Source organism: Schistocerca cancellata, chromosome 8 (genome assembly GCF_023864275.1).
Source record: "Schistocerca cancellata isolate TAMUIC-IGC-003103 chromosome 8, iqSchCanc2.1, whole genome shotgun sequence".
Classification (NCBI taxonomy): domain Eukaryota; kingdom Metazoa; phylum Arthropoda; class Insecta; order Orthoptera; family Acrididae; genus Schistocerca; species Schistocerca cancellata.
In genome coordinates, this window is record NC_064633.1 from 572,656,206 (window position 1) to 572,674,407 (window position 18,202).

General features: G+C 39.5%; 1 protein-coding gene across 2 annotated transcripts in view; it reads right to left on the reverse strand.

Annotated features, from left to right (window-relative positions):
• Positions 1–18,202, reverse strand: part of LOC126094624 (zinc finger protein 511-like) — a 65,083-nt gene that overhangs the window by 8,192 nt on the left and 38,689 nt on the right. For both annotated transcript variants that reach the window (XM_049909105.1, XM_049909106.1), the window contains exon 3: positions 4,579–4,780. In XM_049909105.1, the coding sequence (XP_049765062.1) occupies positions 4,579–4,780 (202 nt within the window). The remainder of the gene's footprint in view (positions 1–4,578; positions 4,781–18,202) is intronic.

An 18,202-nucleotide genomic window follows, 5' to 3' on the forward strand; every position in this document is an offset into this window, starting at 1 on the left:
TCGCACCATTCAGATATTTTTTCTAAATCTTTTTGCAGTTCGTTTTGATCTTCTGATGACTTTATTAGTCAATAAACGACAGCGTCATCTGTAAACAACCAAAGACGGCTGCTCAGATTGTCTCCCAAATCGTTTATATAGATAAGGAACAGCAAAGGGCCTATAACACTACCTTGGGGAATGCCTGAAATCATTTCTGTTTTACACTATGACTTTCTGTCAATCACTACAAACTGTGACCTCTCTGACAGGAAATCACAAATCCAGTCACATAACTGAGACGATGTTTCATAAGCACGCAATTTTACTCTGAGCCGCTTGTGTGGTACAGCGTCAAAGCCTTCCGGAAATCTAGGAATACGGAATCGATCTGAAATCCCTTGTCAATACCACTGAGTACTGCATGTGAATAAACAGCTAGTTGTGTTTCGCAGGAACGATGTTTTCTAAACCCATGTTGATTGTGTGTCAATAGACCGTTTCCTTTGAGGTAATTCATAATGTTCGAACACAATATATGTTCTAAAATCCTGCTGCATATCAACGTTAACGATATGGGCCTGTAATTTATTGGATTACTCCTGCTACCTTTCTTGAATATTGGTGTGACCTGTGCAACTTTCCAGTCTTTGGGTGCAGATCTTTCTCTGAGCGAACGGTTGTATATGATTGTTAAGTATGGAGCTAATGCATCAGCATACTCTGAAAGGAACCTAATTGGAATACAGTCCAGACCAGAAGACTTGCTTTTATTAAGTGATTTGAGTTGCTTCACTACTCTGAGGATATTTACTTCTACGTTACTCATGTTGGCAGCTGTTCTCGATTCGAATTCTGGAATATTTCCTTAGTCTTCTTTTGTGAAGGCATTTCGGAAGGCAGAGTTTAGTAAATCTGCTTTGGCAGCACTGTCTTCGACAGTATCTCCATTGTTATTGCACAGAGAAGGCACTGATTGTTTCTTGCCGCTAACATACTTCACATACGACCAGAATCTCTTTGGATTTTCTGCCAGTTTCGAGACAAAGTTTCTTTGTGGAAACTGTTGTAGGCGTCTCACATTGAACTCCACGCTAAGAGCTTCTGTAAAGGATTGCCAATCTTGGGAATTTTGTGTCTGTTTAAATTTGGCATGTTTGTTTCGTTGTTTCTGCAACACTGTTCTGACCCGTTGAGTTTACCAAGGAGGATCAGCTCTGTCGTTTGTTAGTTTATTTGGTATAAACTTCTCAATTGCTGCCGATACTATTTCTTTGAATTTAAGCCACATCTGGTCTACACTTATATTATTAATTTGGAATGAGTGGAGATTTCCTCTCAGGAAGGCGTCAAGTGAATTTTTATCTGCTTTTTTGAATAGGTATTTTTTTTTGCTTATTTTTCGAGGATTTGGGTATTACAATATTCAGTCTCACTACAACAACCCTGTGTTCACTAATCCCTATATCAGTTTTGATTCTGGTTATTAACTCAGGATTATTTGTTGCTAAGAGGTCAAGTGTGTTTTCACAATGGTTTACTATTCGTGTGGGTTCATGAACTAACTGCTCAAAATAATTTTCAGAGAAAGCGTTTAGCATAATTTTAGACGATATTTTATGCGTACCTCCGGAATTAAACATGTCTATTCGCCAACATATCGAGGATAAAAAGTCACCACCAACTATTATCATTCGAGTTGGGTATGTGTTTGAAATCAAACTCAAGTTTTCTTTGAACCTTTCAGCAACTGCATCATCTGAACTGGGAGGTCGGTAAAAGGATCCAATTATTATTTTATTCTGGTTGCCAACAATGACCTCTGACCATACTAACTCACAGGAAGTGTCTACTTCAATTTCGCGACAAGTTAAACTACTTCTAACAGCAACAAACACGGCACCGCCAACCGTGTTTAGCCTATCTTTTCGGAACATCGTTAGGTTCTTCGCAAAAATTGCGGCTGAGCTTATATCTGGCTTTATCCAGCTTTCAGTGCCTATAATGATTTGAGCATCAGTGCTTTCTATTAGCGCTTGGAGCTCTGGTACTTTCCCAACAAAGCTACGACCATTTACAACTGTTACACCAATGATTCCTCTATCTACGTTCTTCCTGTGTTCAACCTGCACCCTTTGTGACTGAAGCCCTTCTTATGTTTTCCCGAGACCCTCTAACCTAAAAAACGACCCAGTCCACACCACACAGCCCCTGCTACCCGTGTAGCTGCCTCCTGCGTATAGTGGACACCTGACCTATTCAGCGGAACCCGAAACACAACCACCCTTTGGCGCAAGTCGAGGAATCTGCAGCCTATACGGTCGCAGAACCATTTGAGCCTCTGATTCAGACCCTCCACTCGGCTCTGCACCAGAGGTCCGCAATTGGTCCTGTCTACTATGCTGCAAATGGTCAGCTCTGCTTTCATCTTGAAAGCAAGACTGACAGCCTTTACCACTTATGTTAGCCACTCGAAACCAGAGAGAATCTCTTCTGATCCAAAGCGACACACATCATTGGTACCGACGTGAGTGACCACCTGCAGTTGGCTGCACCCTGTGCTCTTCATGGCATCCGGGAGTACCCTTTCCACATCTGGAAAAATCTAGTTGATCTCTCCATCCAACTCCATACTGTACAGTTATGATTTGTATCAAATACTATAACCCTAAATACTGTGAAAATTAACTGTGAAAATTAACTGTGAAAATTATTGACCTGACCTGGATACTCTGTTTCACAGTAAATACATTGACACAAAAAAACTGCAACACCAAAAAAATAATTAATGTAGAGTAATGAAATTAGAGGAATACACTTGTCCAGGCAACATATTTAAGTCACTAACTTTGCAAGATCATAGTTTAATGTATGTGTGAGATCAGCCACTGCAAGTTAGTAATTGGTGTAACTGCCAGAATGTTGCATGCAGACATGCATGCATTATATTGCATAAGTGCTGGATGTCAGTTTGTGGGATGGAATTCCATGCTAGTTGCACTTAGTCAGTCAATACAGGAATTGTTAATGCTGTTTGTGGATGACACTGGAGTTGTCATCCAATTATGCCCCATATGTGCTGGACATAGGACAGATCTGTTGATTGAGCATGCACTGTGGAGCAAGAAGGGTTGCAACAGTGGTATGTGGGTGAGTGTTATCATATTGGAAAACACACCCAGAATGCTGTTCATGACTGACAGCACAGCAGGTTGATTCGCCAAAATGATGTACAAAATTTGCAATCAGGCTGCATGGGATAGCCACGAGAGTGCTCCTGCTGCCACACAAAATTGCATCCTGGACCATTGCTCCAGGAGCAGGTCCAGTGTGTCTAGCAAACAGACAGGTTGGTTCTTGGCTCTCAATTGGCATTCTTCTAACCAACACACAACCATCACTGGAACTGATGCAAAACCAGCTTTCATCCAAAAACACAACAAACCTTCACTCTTCTCTCCAATGAGCTCTCACTTGACATTACTGAAGTCACAGATGGCAGTGGATTGGGGTCATTGCTTGGTACAGGGGCATCTGGCTCAGAGTTGTCCTTGGAACCAATTTGTAATTTTTGTCTAACAGTCAGCAAGTGATAAGTGAAGTGATAACTGTGCCAAAATCTATGGATATCAGTCATTGAATTCTGGCACCTATTTTGGCTGGAGCAGAGGTAGAAATCTTCCCTCACGTCAATCAGGGGGCTTGAAGATGGATTAATATATTGCCAAAACTGGTTCCTCAATAAAATAACTATTTGGAAATTTAGATGGCTGAAAGATGTTTTGATTCAATATTCTGATCTGTAACAGTTTGTTGCATCACTGTGGTGCCAACTGCTGCTCAGACTGCTGATGCTGCAGATGCAGTATGATGTGTCACAGCCATACGCCCAACTCGGTGGTCTTCTCTCTTGGTAGCGCCATGTGGCCATCCAGAGATCTATGTTCCTGCAAAGTCTTTCTGCAATATTGCAGAAGTAACATCCATGTTCTTGCAGTCCTATTACTCAACCACGTTCAAACTCAGTGAGGTGCTGTTAATGGCGTCTTTGTCACCTTAAAGGCATTCTTGACTGACAACTCACCATGTTCCATCTCAAAGGTAATTAATTCTCACAACCGTCACAGTGTGCATTGAAAGCAATCCTTATTTGCATCCTCATAGTGGTACTACCAGCATCACTCTTATTGTGAATTGCATGAAACTGTAACAGATATCAACTTTCAGATGTATAGAAATGTGCCCAACAACTTTTTTTAATGTTGGTACGTCTCCCCCCCCCCCCCCCACCCCACCCCTCCCCTTCCCCACCCAGTGCAAGTAGCCTCCTGTCAATATTGGGTAGTGAGAAACACTGTATTTAAGCTGTAATTTATTACATCATATTTATTTTTACTGAAGTATATTGTAAGAGCTTGATGTGCTTATAATTACCTGTTACTTTCTTTGTTGGTTGTAGGCTGTTTATTTCATAATACATCAAAACATATGAATAACATATTCAAAGCAGTAACACTACAAAAAAGGGCTTGTTTCACCAAGAACCTGTAGTCCCATCAGTTAAAAATGATTACATATTTATTATAATGAGAAACTTACCATTGGTTTCCTCTCCGCTTGAGCACTGAAAAAGGAATCATGACTTTCTGATACATGAAGATCGAGTAGGTGTGGTGATGGCAACGTCTTCCTACATACCACACATATATACCGATGAGCTGTGCTGTAATGCACATCAAATTGTAGAAGAGACTGAAACTTTGCATCACAGCCAGGAACACCACATGGGAATTCTGAAACACTAACAAAAACACAAATAATACTTATCTTCAGCTACTGTAAATTGGTTTCAACAAGCTGCTTAACTATTCAGCATGTTTAAGTTAATAATTTTTATGATGCAAAAGTATTTCAGACTATAAAAATAAGGCTACAATTCTGATGATAAACTAGAAACTGTGTACAATAGATATATACTAGTTCAGGTTTTTAATTCATGTATTTTCAAAATATCAGTTACACCCTCAAAATTGAGGAAGAAGCAGAGTTTTTCAAAGTGGCAGCTTTCTTACTAATTTACCTGATTTAAATTTTGATGATGTGAATAGCATTTGTTCGTATAGTGATAATGTATTGTTAATGTAGTCTACTGATTAGGTTTCTGCGACTTCCTTGTCTTCTTTTACTGTATATGTTTGAAGGTCCTTCTTCTCTATGGGATCTATGGATCCCAAGGAATGAATGAATGAATGAATGAATGAATGAATCATAACAAAATTGATAACATCATCACTGCTACTACTTCTTCCTACCATAGATAAAGTTTAAAGAAATACAATGCTCCATAAAATTTGAGGACAAGAGAGGTAAAGTACCAGAACATATTAACTACTTGGTGCAAGTGAATGAAAGCGTGTGACCATAGTGCCAGAGGTCTCCCAGTCATGCACACAAAGGAGGACATGAAATGGTATGAGGACAAGGCGTCTATAGTGCCAAATGGGATTGGCCCTCGAACACAAGGCACCTGAAGGCATGGGAAAAGACAGGATGTTACAGAGCACTGTGGTGGTTGGGTTGGGTTGTTTGGGGGAAGAGACCAAACTGTGAGGTCATCGGTCTCATTGGATTAGGGAAGGATGGGGAAGGAAGACGCCGTGCCCTTTCAAAGGAACCATCCCAGTATTTGTCTGGAGCGATTTAGGGAAATCATGGAAAACCTAAATCATGAAGGCCGGACGCAGGATTGAACCGTCGTCCTCCCGAATGTGACTCCAACTGTGGTGGTGTTCTTCATTACAACATGACCTGAAGACAACATTTGGATGACTTGCAACTTCACATGAGGAAGAATCACTGGGAAACTGGAAGGAGGACAAAATCTGATGAGTGTAGACCAGGAATTTGGTATAGCTCACAGCACTGTTTCACATGCACGGGGAATGTTCCAACACACAGGCACTGCTCCCCGAAGGAGAGGAGATGGTCAACCGTGGTCATCTACAGCAGCAGATGTCCACTACATTGTGCAACAGGCAAGAAGGGATCCATGTCAAACAGTAGTTAACAGGACTGAAAGGCACACAATCTCACACTCCACAGCGGTGTGGAAAATGCATGGATGTGATCTCTTTGCCCAGTACAATGTGCTCTTTAGACACCCACACATCGTCGACACCATTTGCACACAGATTGAGCCAATGGAGGGTAGGGCCAAGTGCTCTTCTTGGATGAGACCACATTAAGACCAAGTAGCGATTCAGGATGTTCTCTCATATGCAAGAGGTGTAATCATGTAATGCACCCAAGAACACTGTCAAACATAATCATTTTGGTTTGTTTTGAAAGTAGGTTGGTTATACTTAGGATTCCAATACACCACATTATTCCCCACTACTTCGGCTGAACTGGCTACAAAACCCTATTTTTAAACACAATACCCATTGAATGGGATGGCCTAACACCACATTAATGGGAGGGCCTATATGCCTGCATGGTATCAATCTACTGGTCAAAGTGAGAGCCAATGTCTTGCTGCATCAACGACCTCCCCATCAGCCATGTACTACTTTCCACGGAATGCATCCTTCATTAGGCCAAGCAGAAGGTACGAGATCTGGGCTGCAAGGTGGATGAGGAAGAACAGTCCAATAAAGTTCTGTGAGCTCTTCTCATGTGCACAGACTTGTGTGACGCCTTGCATTGTCAAGGAGATGGAATAGTTCATTTGCACTTTTGTGGTGATGAATACGGTGAAGTCGTTTCGTCAGTTTCCTGAGGGTAGCACAGCTGCATGCGGCCAGTCAACAAGTGGGAGATCGGACAGATTTGTATGACCTAGTTGCAGTGACGACAGATGCCTTGCCGAATGACTCACTGTGCTTTTGTTCACTGCCAGGTCTCCATACACATTCTGCTATTGCCTATGAGTATATGCAGCACTCTGTTTTTCCTCCAAAAGAAACTCCATGATGGTGCTCTGCTTGCACTGCAACTCTGTTACAGACGCCATCTTGGAGGCTATGTATAGTGCCGCCACCAATTGGAACATCATGAAACTACAGGGGCTGAGGCTGAAATATTCCACAATGTCCCACAACAAATTCTGCACTTTTTCAACTGAAATTACCTCAGTACATTTCTTACTGAAAGTCCCTCTTAATCTTCTTAATTAATGGTTGACATTAGGAACAGTCCAATCGGTGAATATTGTGAACTTAAAATCTTTGAATACATTCTCTTTTTTTCTGTTAAACTTTCTATTGTTTTTTTGTGTTGTTACCTGTCCATCCAATCTCCTTCTGTGTCCATACTAAGCAAGGACCCCCTGCAAGTAGGAACATTTCTGACACCTTACTTGGTCAGAGACTGAATAGCTAGGTAATCATTATTAAACTGCTGGCAGCCTATTGATATTTATCACCTATGCAAACTGGGGCAAGCTGTTTTCATATCAGCTACCTAGATTGGGAGCACTGTTAACAGCTAGCAAGAGGGAGGGGTGGGGTGGGAGCACAATTTTGAGCTTAGCCCATTTCTGCATTGACACTTTATGGTAAAAGAAGTTGCAAGCACAGGAAGTTGCCAGCCAAATGGCACAGTGACATTATTCAAACATTCAACCAACACTGAGAGATATAACACAGATCTGCCTCATAGTGGTCGTCCACATTCAACACCACCATCTGATGACTATGACCTAAATATTATGGCTCATACGCAACAGAAATGCTCACTACTTTTTTGGACACAGTCAAGAAAGCATGTGTCAATCAACACAGTATGTTATTGCCTTCACACTATTAATTTTTCCTCTAGACTTTTGTTACAAAAAACAGTAAAAATCCACCAAAACACTAATGGACAAAGAAGGTGGGCAAGAGAATTTCTATAATGGAAACTTGATCATTTTAATAGAATATAAGACCTGCTTCAGTTGTCAGTGATTTGTTATTTATTTCATGAGAGCTTTTGAAGCCAACGCTTCACTTCCAGGTGCCACCAACAGCCACACATTTATGTTTTCATAATTATTTGATGGCACATGAAGATGAAGCTTTAGGCTTTGAAATCGGTCATTCAATAAGTTAGAAGTTATTGACAACTGAAGCAGATTTTTTATCCTATTAATATGTTCCTCAGTTGCAGACATTAACTTGATCAAATATTTTGCAGAAACTTGATCAATGGCATTAGAATCTCTTCACCAATGAGTGCAGGATATGTCTGGCACCCTGCAAGTATGAAGGCTGCCAGGTACCAATGCACTACTAAAGCATGCAGTCTCAAGGGTTCAGTAGGAATGTGGATCAGTCTTTTCTGGGCAGGTTGTAGTGCTTTGAGAATTTCTGTGTAAATTCTAGAACCAATCGTCCTTCTACAGTCTCAAACACATGACATTTTAAATATAAATGGGAGAGTGGAAACGTATCTATTGCACCATCTGTTTATGTGTGCAGGTTGGAAGTTCGTTATGAGAAGACTGTAAATGTGGCGGTCGAACCACACCGATAAGTGCTTGCCCCTAGCACCACAGAAGCCATGATGAAAGAACAAGGAGTAATTATGTAGTATTCTTTGCTGTTTTAGTGACTGCGATTATTGTTAAAGAAAAATAAACAATTGAATAGAGACTTTTAAGTACTTCACGTATTGGACTCTCTAGAGGCAAGACAGGTTCATAAATTGTGTGGTTGTTAAACCAATTTTATTGCACATGTATTTTATAGAATCTAATGCGAGACGAATTGGTTGACTTGTAAACATTCGAATGTTAATGTGAGGAATGGTGAATATGTTATTGGTGGAAGTTGAAATATACCAAGACTGAACTAAAAGTATTCTTCGAGTACTAAATTATTTCGAAAGTAGAGAGAGAGTCTTATAAATTCCTGTAACCAGCACTATTCTTCGGAGAAGAAGATTTTGGAGATCGACAGAGCCGGCAATCCAGAGAAGAAGATCGGCTGTGCAGATCAAGTAAGTCAACTGATGTGAGAGAGGTGTGAATTCTGCAGTCCAACTTCACATCACTTCGGGTTGTCTAAAGCGTTAGAAGTTATGATGTATGGATGTTAGATGGCTCTAGTCACTATAGCAAAGTTGAAATATGACCATCCCACCTATTGTCTAGCTATGTAGTGTCCAGTTCTTTCAAGATGGCAATGCATTAGAACGTTATGTCTGTATGATGAAAGCCTTCCTCCACGGTGGCAACAATCAAATGAATTCTGACAGGGACCCAACAGAAGTTTCGGACCAGCTGAAACTTGCAGTGTGTCACCACCGAAAATCTCCGCACACACTGGATGACCTCACAATACAGTTAATAGTTTCATTTCATAAGGCTATTCTTTCATTCTCTGTTCCCCTTGAGCTTAAGCCCACACATGTTCAGAGATATGCAGATGGCGAAAAACTTTTTTTTAGTGCTTTCTATAGTGGATCCTTTACTGAAGTTACAGATGTAGCCTTTCCTGTATTTTCTTAGTAGTATATATTGGTGAAATTTCAAGTGTGTTTTGTATTTAAGAGGTTGAACCTTGCATATTACAAGAGTATTATGAAAAGAAAAGTTGCCACTCACCGTATAGTCACACACACACACAAACACACACACACACACACACACACACACACACACACACACACAGAGACAGAGAGAGAGAGAGAGAGAGAGAGAGAGAGAGTGCAGTGCTCCTGGGAAGCATGCAGGGATGAGGTGGAGAGAGGGGGTTGGCAGCTATGTGCAGTCGGGAGGTTACATAATGGGCAGGGGAGAGGTGGGGAGGGGCAGAGGTAGCGCAAAAGGAGAGAAGTAAAAACACTGGGTGCGATGGTGGAATGAGGGCTGTGTAGAGCTGCAATGTGAACAGGGAAGGGGCTGGATGGGTGAGGACCGTGACTAACAAAGGTTGAGGCCAGGGGGGTTACGGGAACATAGGATATATTGCAGGGAATGTTCCCATCTCCACAATTCAGAAAAGCTGGTATTGGTGGGAAGTAAAGCAGTCACTGAAATGAAGAATGTCATGTTAGGTGGCGTGCTCAGCAACAGGGTGGTCCAGTTGTTTCTTGGTCATAGTTTGTCGGTGGCCATTCATGCAGACAGACAGCTTGTTGGTTGTCATGCCCACATAGAATGCAGAACAGTGGTTACAGCTTAGCCTGTAGATCACATGACTGGTTTTACAGGTAGCTCTGCCTTTGATGGGATAGGTGATGTTTGTGACAGGACTGGAGTAGGTGGAGATGGCAGGGTGTATGGGACAGGTCTTGCATCTAGGTCTATTACAGGCGTATGAGCCACGAGATATGGGGTTGCGAGCAGGGTTTGTGCAAGGATGGAAGAGTATATTGTGTAGGTTCGGTGGATGGTGGAATTCCACTGTGGGAGGGGTGGCAAGGATAGTGGGCAGGACATTTCTCATTTCATGGCATGATGAGAGGTAGTTGAAACCCTGGCAGAGAATGTAATTCAGTTGTTCCAGTCCAGGTGGAAACAAGTTACGAGGGGAATGCTCCTCTGTGGCCAGACAGTGGAACTTTGGTGGAAGAGGGCAAAGATAAGGCAAGGGAGATTTGTTTTTGTACAAGGTTGGGAGGATATTTACAGTCCGTGAAGGCTTCAGTGAGACCTTCGATATATTTCGAGAGGGACCGCTCGTCACGGCAGATGCGATGACCATGGGTGGCTAGGCTGTATGGAAGGGACTTCTTGGTATGGAATGGGTGGCGGCTGTTGAAATGTAGGTATTGGTGGTGGTTAGAAGGTTTGATATGGACAGATGTAGTACTGATGTAGTCATCTTTGAGGTGGAGGTCAACATCTAGGAAGGTGGTTTGTTGGGTGGAGTAGGACCAGGTGAAGCAAATGGGGGGGGGGGGGGGGGGGGGGGGGAGAAGTTCCATTGTTTGATATTCTAAGTGTAGTCATATGAGGAAATGGACTCACATCTTCTAATGAAGAAGTGGAAATACTTCTCTTTGTTGATGAGGCACAATATATAAGTCAAGCAAAAATGTGTCAGTAAAGAAAATGTACATGAGCTTTTAAGTACCATAACTGATTGGCTTTTCAAATGATTATCACTGAACTAATCCTAACAGTTCTTTACAAGGAAGAATGAGAATCCAACAGCAACAGTTAAAAAGACAGAGAGAGAGAGAGAGAGAGAGAGAGAGAGAGAGAGAGAGAGAGAGACTGATCAAACTGTCTGGGTAGTTACACTGATAAGAACTTAAAACTGAAGATGATTCACCAACTAATAAAATTTTGAAGTACGTTCAGGAATTCAGAGAATCCTTTGGCTACCAAACTTAAATTTCAAACTGCAAGAACACACCAATATCATTCTTTACTAATGCAATGAATCCACCTTCCCACGTTTTAGACATTACCACATACTTAAATTAAAGATCATTTTCTTTGTGTTTGGTACCTAAATTTGGTTATCAAAACACCAGAAAGTTATATTCTTTTACATATTTAAATTTTTAATGTCATAAGAAGTAATATTCTTGGATATTTCTGCACTTGACCTAAAATATGCACAGCAAAAATGCATACGATGAGATATAGGAATGGTGTTATACACCTATTTAAGTAACTATCAAACAATGGACAAACCAGTATGAAATAATGACAATATTATGAAAAGGATGGATTGCTATTCACCATATAAAGGAGACACTGGTCACAGATAGGCACAACAAAAAGACTGTTAAACAAGTAACCTTCAGGCCAAAAAGGCCTTCACTGGAATTAGTCTCTCTCTCTCTCACACACACACACACACACACACACACACACACACACACACATACAAAAATTCAACTAGCATACAAATGACCACAGTCTCTGGCTGCTGAGGCCATACCAAGGTGTGTGTGTGTGTGTGTGTGTGTGTGTGTGTTACAACCAATGAAGGCCGTTTTGACCAAAAGCTTATTTATTTGACAGTCTCTTCATTGTGTCTATCTGCAACTTAGCACCTCCGCTGCTTGGTGAGTAGCAATGTATTCTCTTCATAACATTGTATTTCAGCAACTAGACAAACTAAGAACAGCTTCAAAATATATTTAATCTGTTATCCAATTCGTCATACATAGCTTCTCACAATTAAAAATCTAACACTAGGAACAAAAATGATATCTGCTATTCTTGATTTTTACATAATCCTTGTGATGTAACATATCACTTTGGAAAAGTGATGTGTTACTCAACCCATACTTAGCCAACAAACGATGAGCATGATAGTTTATTGGTTTAATAGTCTGAAACTGAAAACTATTTCAACATTTTTGTCATTGTTTTCAAATGAAAACTGGTATGGGTGGACACCAGCATCTTCAAAATGGAACGGTTATTGCATTTTACCAAGGGCTGTGATGCCTGCAGGGCATTACATTTGTTCTGTGCTTCGAGGCCAAGGATTGGACAAGTGGGGTGCAGCACTGAGTAAGAGTGTGCTGGAACAATATGGATGATGTCATTTTGAATGGAAGATGGTGAATTGTCAGTCAAATTGTACATTTTCATTCAAATGTCAGATCTTGTCCAGTAACATCGAAGTTGAATGTACAAACAAACACAAACTGTACGTGCAATGTTCTTTTAGATTAACTTGTTGTATCAGAAGTTATAATATACTCTTTATCAGAAGAGGATTAAGTACTTTCTATTCATTTGCAGAATGTTGGAAACAGATCAAGATTTATAGATTTTCAGCACAAGACCCAACTGCAGGGGAAACAATGTCCACAGTGTAACACCTGCTTGGTCTATGAAGAAATCATAATTGAAGGTGCTGCAGTTCAGAATATGAAGGTTAGATATAAGCACTTCTAAAACCCAAATGTTGCATTTTGGGGCCTTAATGCAGGACCCAGAATAAACTAATGCTAAAAATTGAAACAAAATTTGAGAAAGAGGACTCATATTAGGTACACATTAAAAAGATATTGATATTTGAAAGTGAAGAATATACAATGGTTATCCCTCTTGTCATTAACAATGACATCAGTAGAAGAAATTCTGTGACAAAATAATTAAATAATCACATCCAAGGAATATAAAGAAACATCAGAAGAATTAATTTCTTGGTAAGTGATAACTAAATTAATTGGCAATACATGCACCATAGAAGAATGAAAGTCTCCAAGTCAGGAGACTATAAAGACTACAACTGTTCCAGTCAGTCCAACACAAAAACTACACCACAGCAAGATGAGGCAGCTATGGCAATGATGCAACTAACAGCAGCCCAGTTCACCAAGCACAGCTGTCTGGCATTACGTCAGCAACTCGACATGCCACGCTACAAAATCAACTTCTGTTGCTTGGGGGGAGATTTGTTGAAATGAATGACACAATTTGAGACTTTACTCGTCTCGTACAGATATGGTTTTACGCATACAGACTGAACTGGCGATAGAAAATTTGTACCAAGGCTGGGAATCGAACACAGGACTCCTTTACACCAGGCAGGTGCATTAGCCACCTGGCCAACTTAGCACAGTGGTTCACATAACTGCACGGATGACCCTGGCGCACCTCACTCTTCGATCCAAATTCTCACTGCTGCCCCAGTCTATTTTTAATTCCCCCTTACACATGATCAGAGATAAGTAAAGTATTGGAAATTGCATCATTTCATTTGTATAACTACCTGGACCTGAATTTCAGGCTGGATCCCCATTTACATTCAATGATGAGGTGCTATTCCAGAACATGGGGAGCCTCAGTAGTTCTGTTCATGTGTAAGGGGAATTTCAAGTGGATTGGGGAGGCAATGAGACTTTGGATCGAGGAGGCTAAAGCACCTGCCAAGTAAGCGGGAGACCCGGGTTCGATACCCAGCCTTGGTACAGATTTTCACTCACCACTTCAGTCATTTTCAGAAATTTACATTCCTGATTTGAACTTGGAGTGCTTAGCCACAGCCTGGGGGATGTTTCCAGAATGAGATTTTCACTCTGCAGCGGAGTGTGCGCTGATATGAAACTTCCTGGCAGATTAAAACTGTGTGCCTGACCGAGACTCGAACTCGGGACCCCGAGTTCGAGTCTCAGTCGGGCACACAGTTTTAATCTGCCAGGAAGTTTCATATCAGCGCACACTCCGCTGCAGAGTGAAAATCTCATTCTGATATTATGCATGTTGTAGATATACCAAAGGCTGTTGTTAATTTAAGTGGTGTTAATGTCAGTGTCACAACCAATTGTTCTGTAATTCAACATCTTATGAAGAAACATGTTGAGATGATAAATATTCTCTTCATATTAAAACTGACTGTGCAAGTAGGCTACCATTTGTAATGAACAAATGGTGAATTATTTCCTTATAATATGTGGCTAAATAGTGATGCAATTAAAATTATAGCAATTTTAGAAAAATGAGTCTTAATGTGTGTAAAATGTTATAGCCTGATTGGTGGCAAAATACTAAACATATTATTGTTGAACAACTGAAGGATAAGTACCTTAGTGACGAACAATGTTATACTGATGAAAATGTTGGATTAATGAAATTATCAATGCAAGTAACAGCGTTAATGATGTGTATGTTAATGTAATGACAGTAGGTAGTACATGTGGCACTAACATAGGTAATTGTAATTCAGGAAGTCATTGTTTTAGTGAAATCAAAAGTGATTTGCTGTGTGAATATGTTCCACCCGAAAAAGGTGATGGCATATGTAGTCCATTCATTACAGTAAAAGTTGGTACCTGAGAAGGCAAGTGCCTTATAGACACAGGGAGTCAAGTGTTGGGAATATCTGAAATATTAAGCAAAAAGCTGAAGTGCAAGAATAACTACATTTAAATGCCAGTCATTGGGTTGAAAATAAGAGGTGCTACAGGAAAACATAGTAAAACAGTTAAAAGATGAACGTTGTCATCTGTTACAATTTAGAAAGTCACCTTTACGCATGGATGCCTAATTTTATAATATATGTTGACAAAGACGTAACAGAGCTAGACTTAAGTGAAGTAGATTTCAAAACACTTGTAAACACTAAGATTTTAGAAGCTAGTGGTCTAAACAATGGGCAAAAACAGGAACTAGAGTCTTTGTTATAGGAATACTGTGATGTCTTTAGCAACATTCCACGGAAAGTTAGAGGTTACCAATTTACTTTGCTAGTGAAATGCTATGATCCATTTTTCATAAAACCCTATGGTGTATCCATTGCAAAACGTATAGTGGTTGAGAAACAACTACATAATATTGAAGCGTGTGGCATTATTGAAAGGAGTATCAGCACTTATAATAACCCACTGTTAGTAGTGTCAAAGAGATATGGGAGAGAGAATAGTTCTTGACTCCAGGCTTTTAAACAAGATCTTATACAGGGAAACAGACCACCCTGAAAACATCAGTGAGGTGTTGCACAAGTTCAAGGATATAAAATTAATGTCAAATCTAGAATTAACCTCAGGCTTTCACCAAGTACCCCTGGCATCCAACTCTTGGAAATACACTGTTTTTATATACAACAGTCATACCTATCAGTATTGTGTAGTCCCTTTTGGCTTGGACTCATCGGTAGCAGAATTCATTAGAGCTTTAGACCATGTGCTTGGGGAGGAACTTGTATCCAAATTAGTGATTTATGTAGATGACATTTTATTAACTGTACAAGATTGGAATGAGCATGTTGTGCTTTTAAGACAGGCATGTGAGATATTTAGAAGAGGGGGGAATGACACTAAAACTAGAAAAGTGCAAATTTGCAGTACCTGAGTTAAAATTTTTGGGACATGTCATAACAGAAAAAGGAATTTTGGCAGATCCAAACAAAATTAAAGCTACTTCAGAGTTTCATACACCCCATAACAGAAAACAACTGAAATCATTTTATGGGCTATATGGATTCTACAGAGAATTTGTAAGTAAACAAAGCTTAAACACACCCTGTCTAAGTAACTTATTAAAGAAGGACACTATTTGGATATGGGGTAAAGATTGTCAAGAGGCTTTTGACACAATAAAAAAAGAAGTGAATAACCAGAACCTGTTACACAGACCTGATTTCAATTTACCTTTCTGTTTACATACTGACAGTAGTGATTATGGGTTAGGTGCCGAATTATTTCAAGAAAAAGAAGTCAATGGGGAAACTGTTCATCCTACAATTGCATTTGCAAGCAGAATGTTATTGAAGTACGAAAAAAAAAAACTATACAGTCAGAGAAAAAGAGTTACTAGCCATACTGTGGTCATTTTCAAAATTCAAGACCTATTTACTTGGACATAAGGTAATAGTGTACTCTGGTCATAAAGCCTTAACCTATTTACAGGAAAGCAAGCTTTATCATGATAAGCTTACAAGACGGGCATTGTATTTACAATAATTCAACTCTGAAATTAAGTATAATAAAGGCACTGACAACATAGTTACAGATACTCTATCAAAGCTACCAGTAAGAGGGGAAACAGAAATTTTTGATCACAATGAAGAAAAACAGTTTAAAATGAGGTATATTAAAGGGGTCACAGATGAAAAAGTTGTAACATCATTGTATGATAAAATCAGGAGGAACCAGAACCGTGATATAAATTGGAAATTAATAAAAAGTTGTTTAGGGAAAAAGAACTCTGAAAAATTAGACAAGTCCTATAAGGTGTTTAAGGGTACTCTATTTAGGAGAACTGATGAAAGACTCTGACAATTGGAAACCATGCTGGCCTGAAGATGAAGCGGAGAGGTTAATTAGGTATACACATGAGAGACTCATTCAGAAATGTATGCAAAAATTACAAGCAAATATATATTTCTACAATATGGCCAAGAAAGTTAGAAAAGAATTGTCAACTTGTGATAAGTGCTGATGAGTCAAAGTAAGTAACAGAAAATGTCAAGGTGAAATGCAAAACATTACTCCTGCACAACCTCTAGACTTAGTCCCCGTTGATTTCTACGGGCCTCTTTCAAGGGGTAGGAGTGGCCACTGCTACATTTTTGTCACGGTTGATGTATTTTCTAAACTAATCAAGTTGTATCTTGTTGGAAAAACCACATGTAAAGAGATAGTTACAAAAGTTGAAAAATACTATTTCTTAAATGTCGGGAAACCAAAAGTGATCTGTTGGATAGTGGTTCGCAGTTTTTATCAAAAGTTTGGAAAGCCTTTGTCAATAAATCGCGAATCAAACATGTTCAAATATCCACGTATAATCCATCATCAAACCCAGTTGTGAGGCATATGCATGTGATTGGTTGCTTATGTCGTACATATTGCAGTCATAAATATCCTACACGGTACGACCCTGTACTAGAGTTTGAAGATGTCATGAACAGCTCGCAAACATACTTCCTCAGGATTTTCACCTTAAGAAATTATGTTTAATCTAAAACCAGACAACATTATCACTAAACTCGTAGAATTCCCACCATACAAAATGATGACTATGCATGAATGTGAAGCCATAGTCAAAGAAACCATGATAAAACAGGAGGAAATTAGAAAAAGACGACATGATAACAAGATCAAAGCAACCAAGTTTAAAGTTGGAGATTATGTTTTAGTAAAACCACATGAGAAATCAAAAATGTTAACTTCTGAAATAAAGAAATTCTTTGAAATCCACATGGATCCAATCGAGATTGTGGAGAATCCACACCCTAATGTATATTGGTTGGTGTATCCTAAATCCAGGAAAGTTCTTGGGCTAAGGAGTAGTGTTTCATTGAAATTATATAAACTAAAGGGAAAAAGACTATTCTGAGAAAGTTAGAAGGTGACTCAACAAAAGTTTTTCACTGGAAATTATGAAATGTAGTGTGCAAAAATTGACTGATTTTATGATACAGTTTTGTGTCCTTGAAAATGTTTATTATTTCTTTGAAATGTGTTTGCTGTATGAAGTGTTTGCAATGAATTTTCTTTGTGTAATATGCTCATCATGTTTGTTCTTGATATTTCTATATGTTTATGCAGTTTGAATGATATTTGATAATGTGTGTAGTTTTAGCTTGTGTAACATTCTCACACCACACTAATTGAGACATCATTTGAAACGTAAACCACTAATCAGTGCTACATCTGTCTTGCAATAATTAATAGTTTTTTAAAAATATTTTTTAATCTTAAAGGCAGAGTCTTAAGGGGAGTCGTACCGCCCAAAATGACAAAATTTGACATTTTAACTTCTATGCAAATTATGAAAATATGGATGTTTATGCTTAATTTGGTGTTCGTTTTATTGAAATATTTG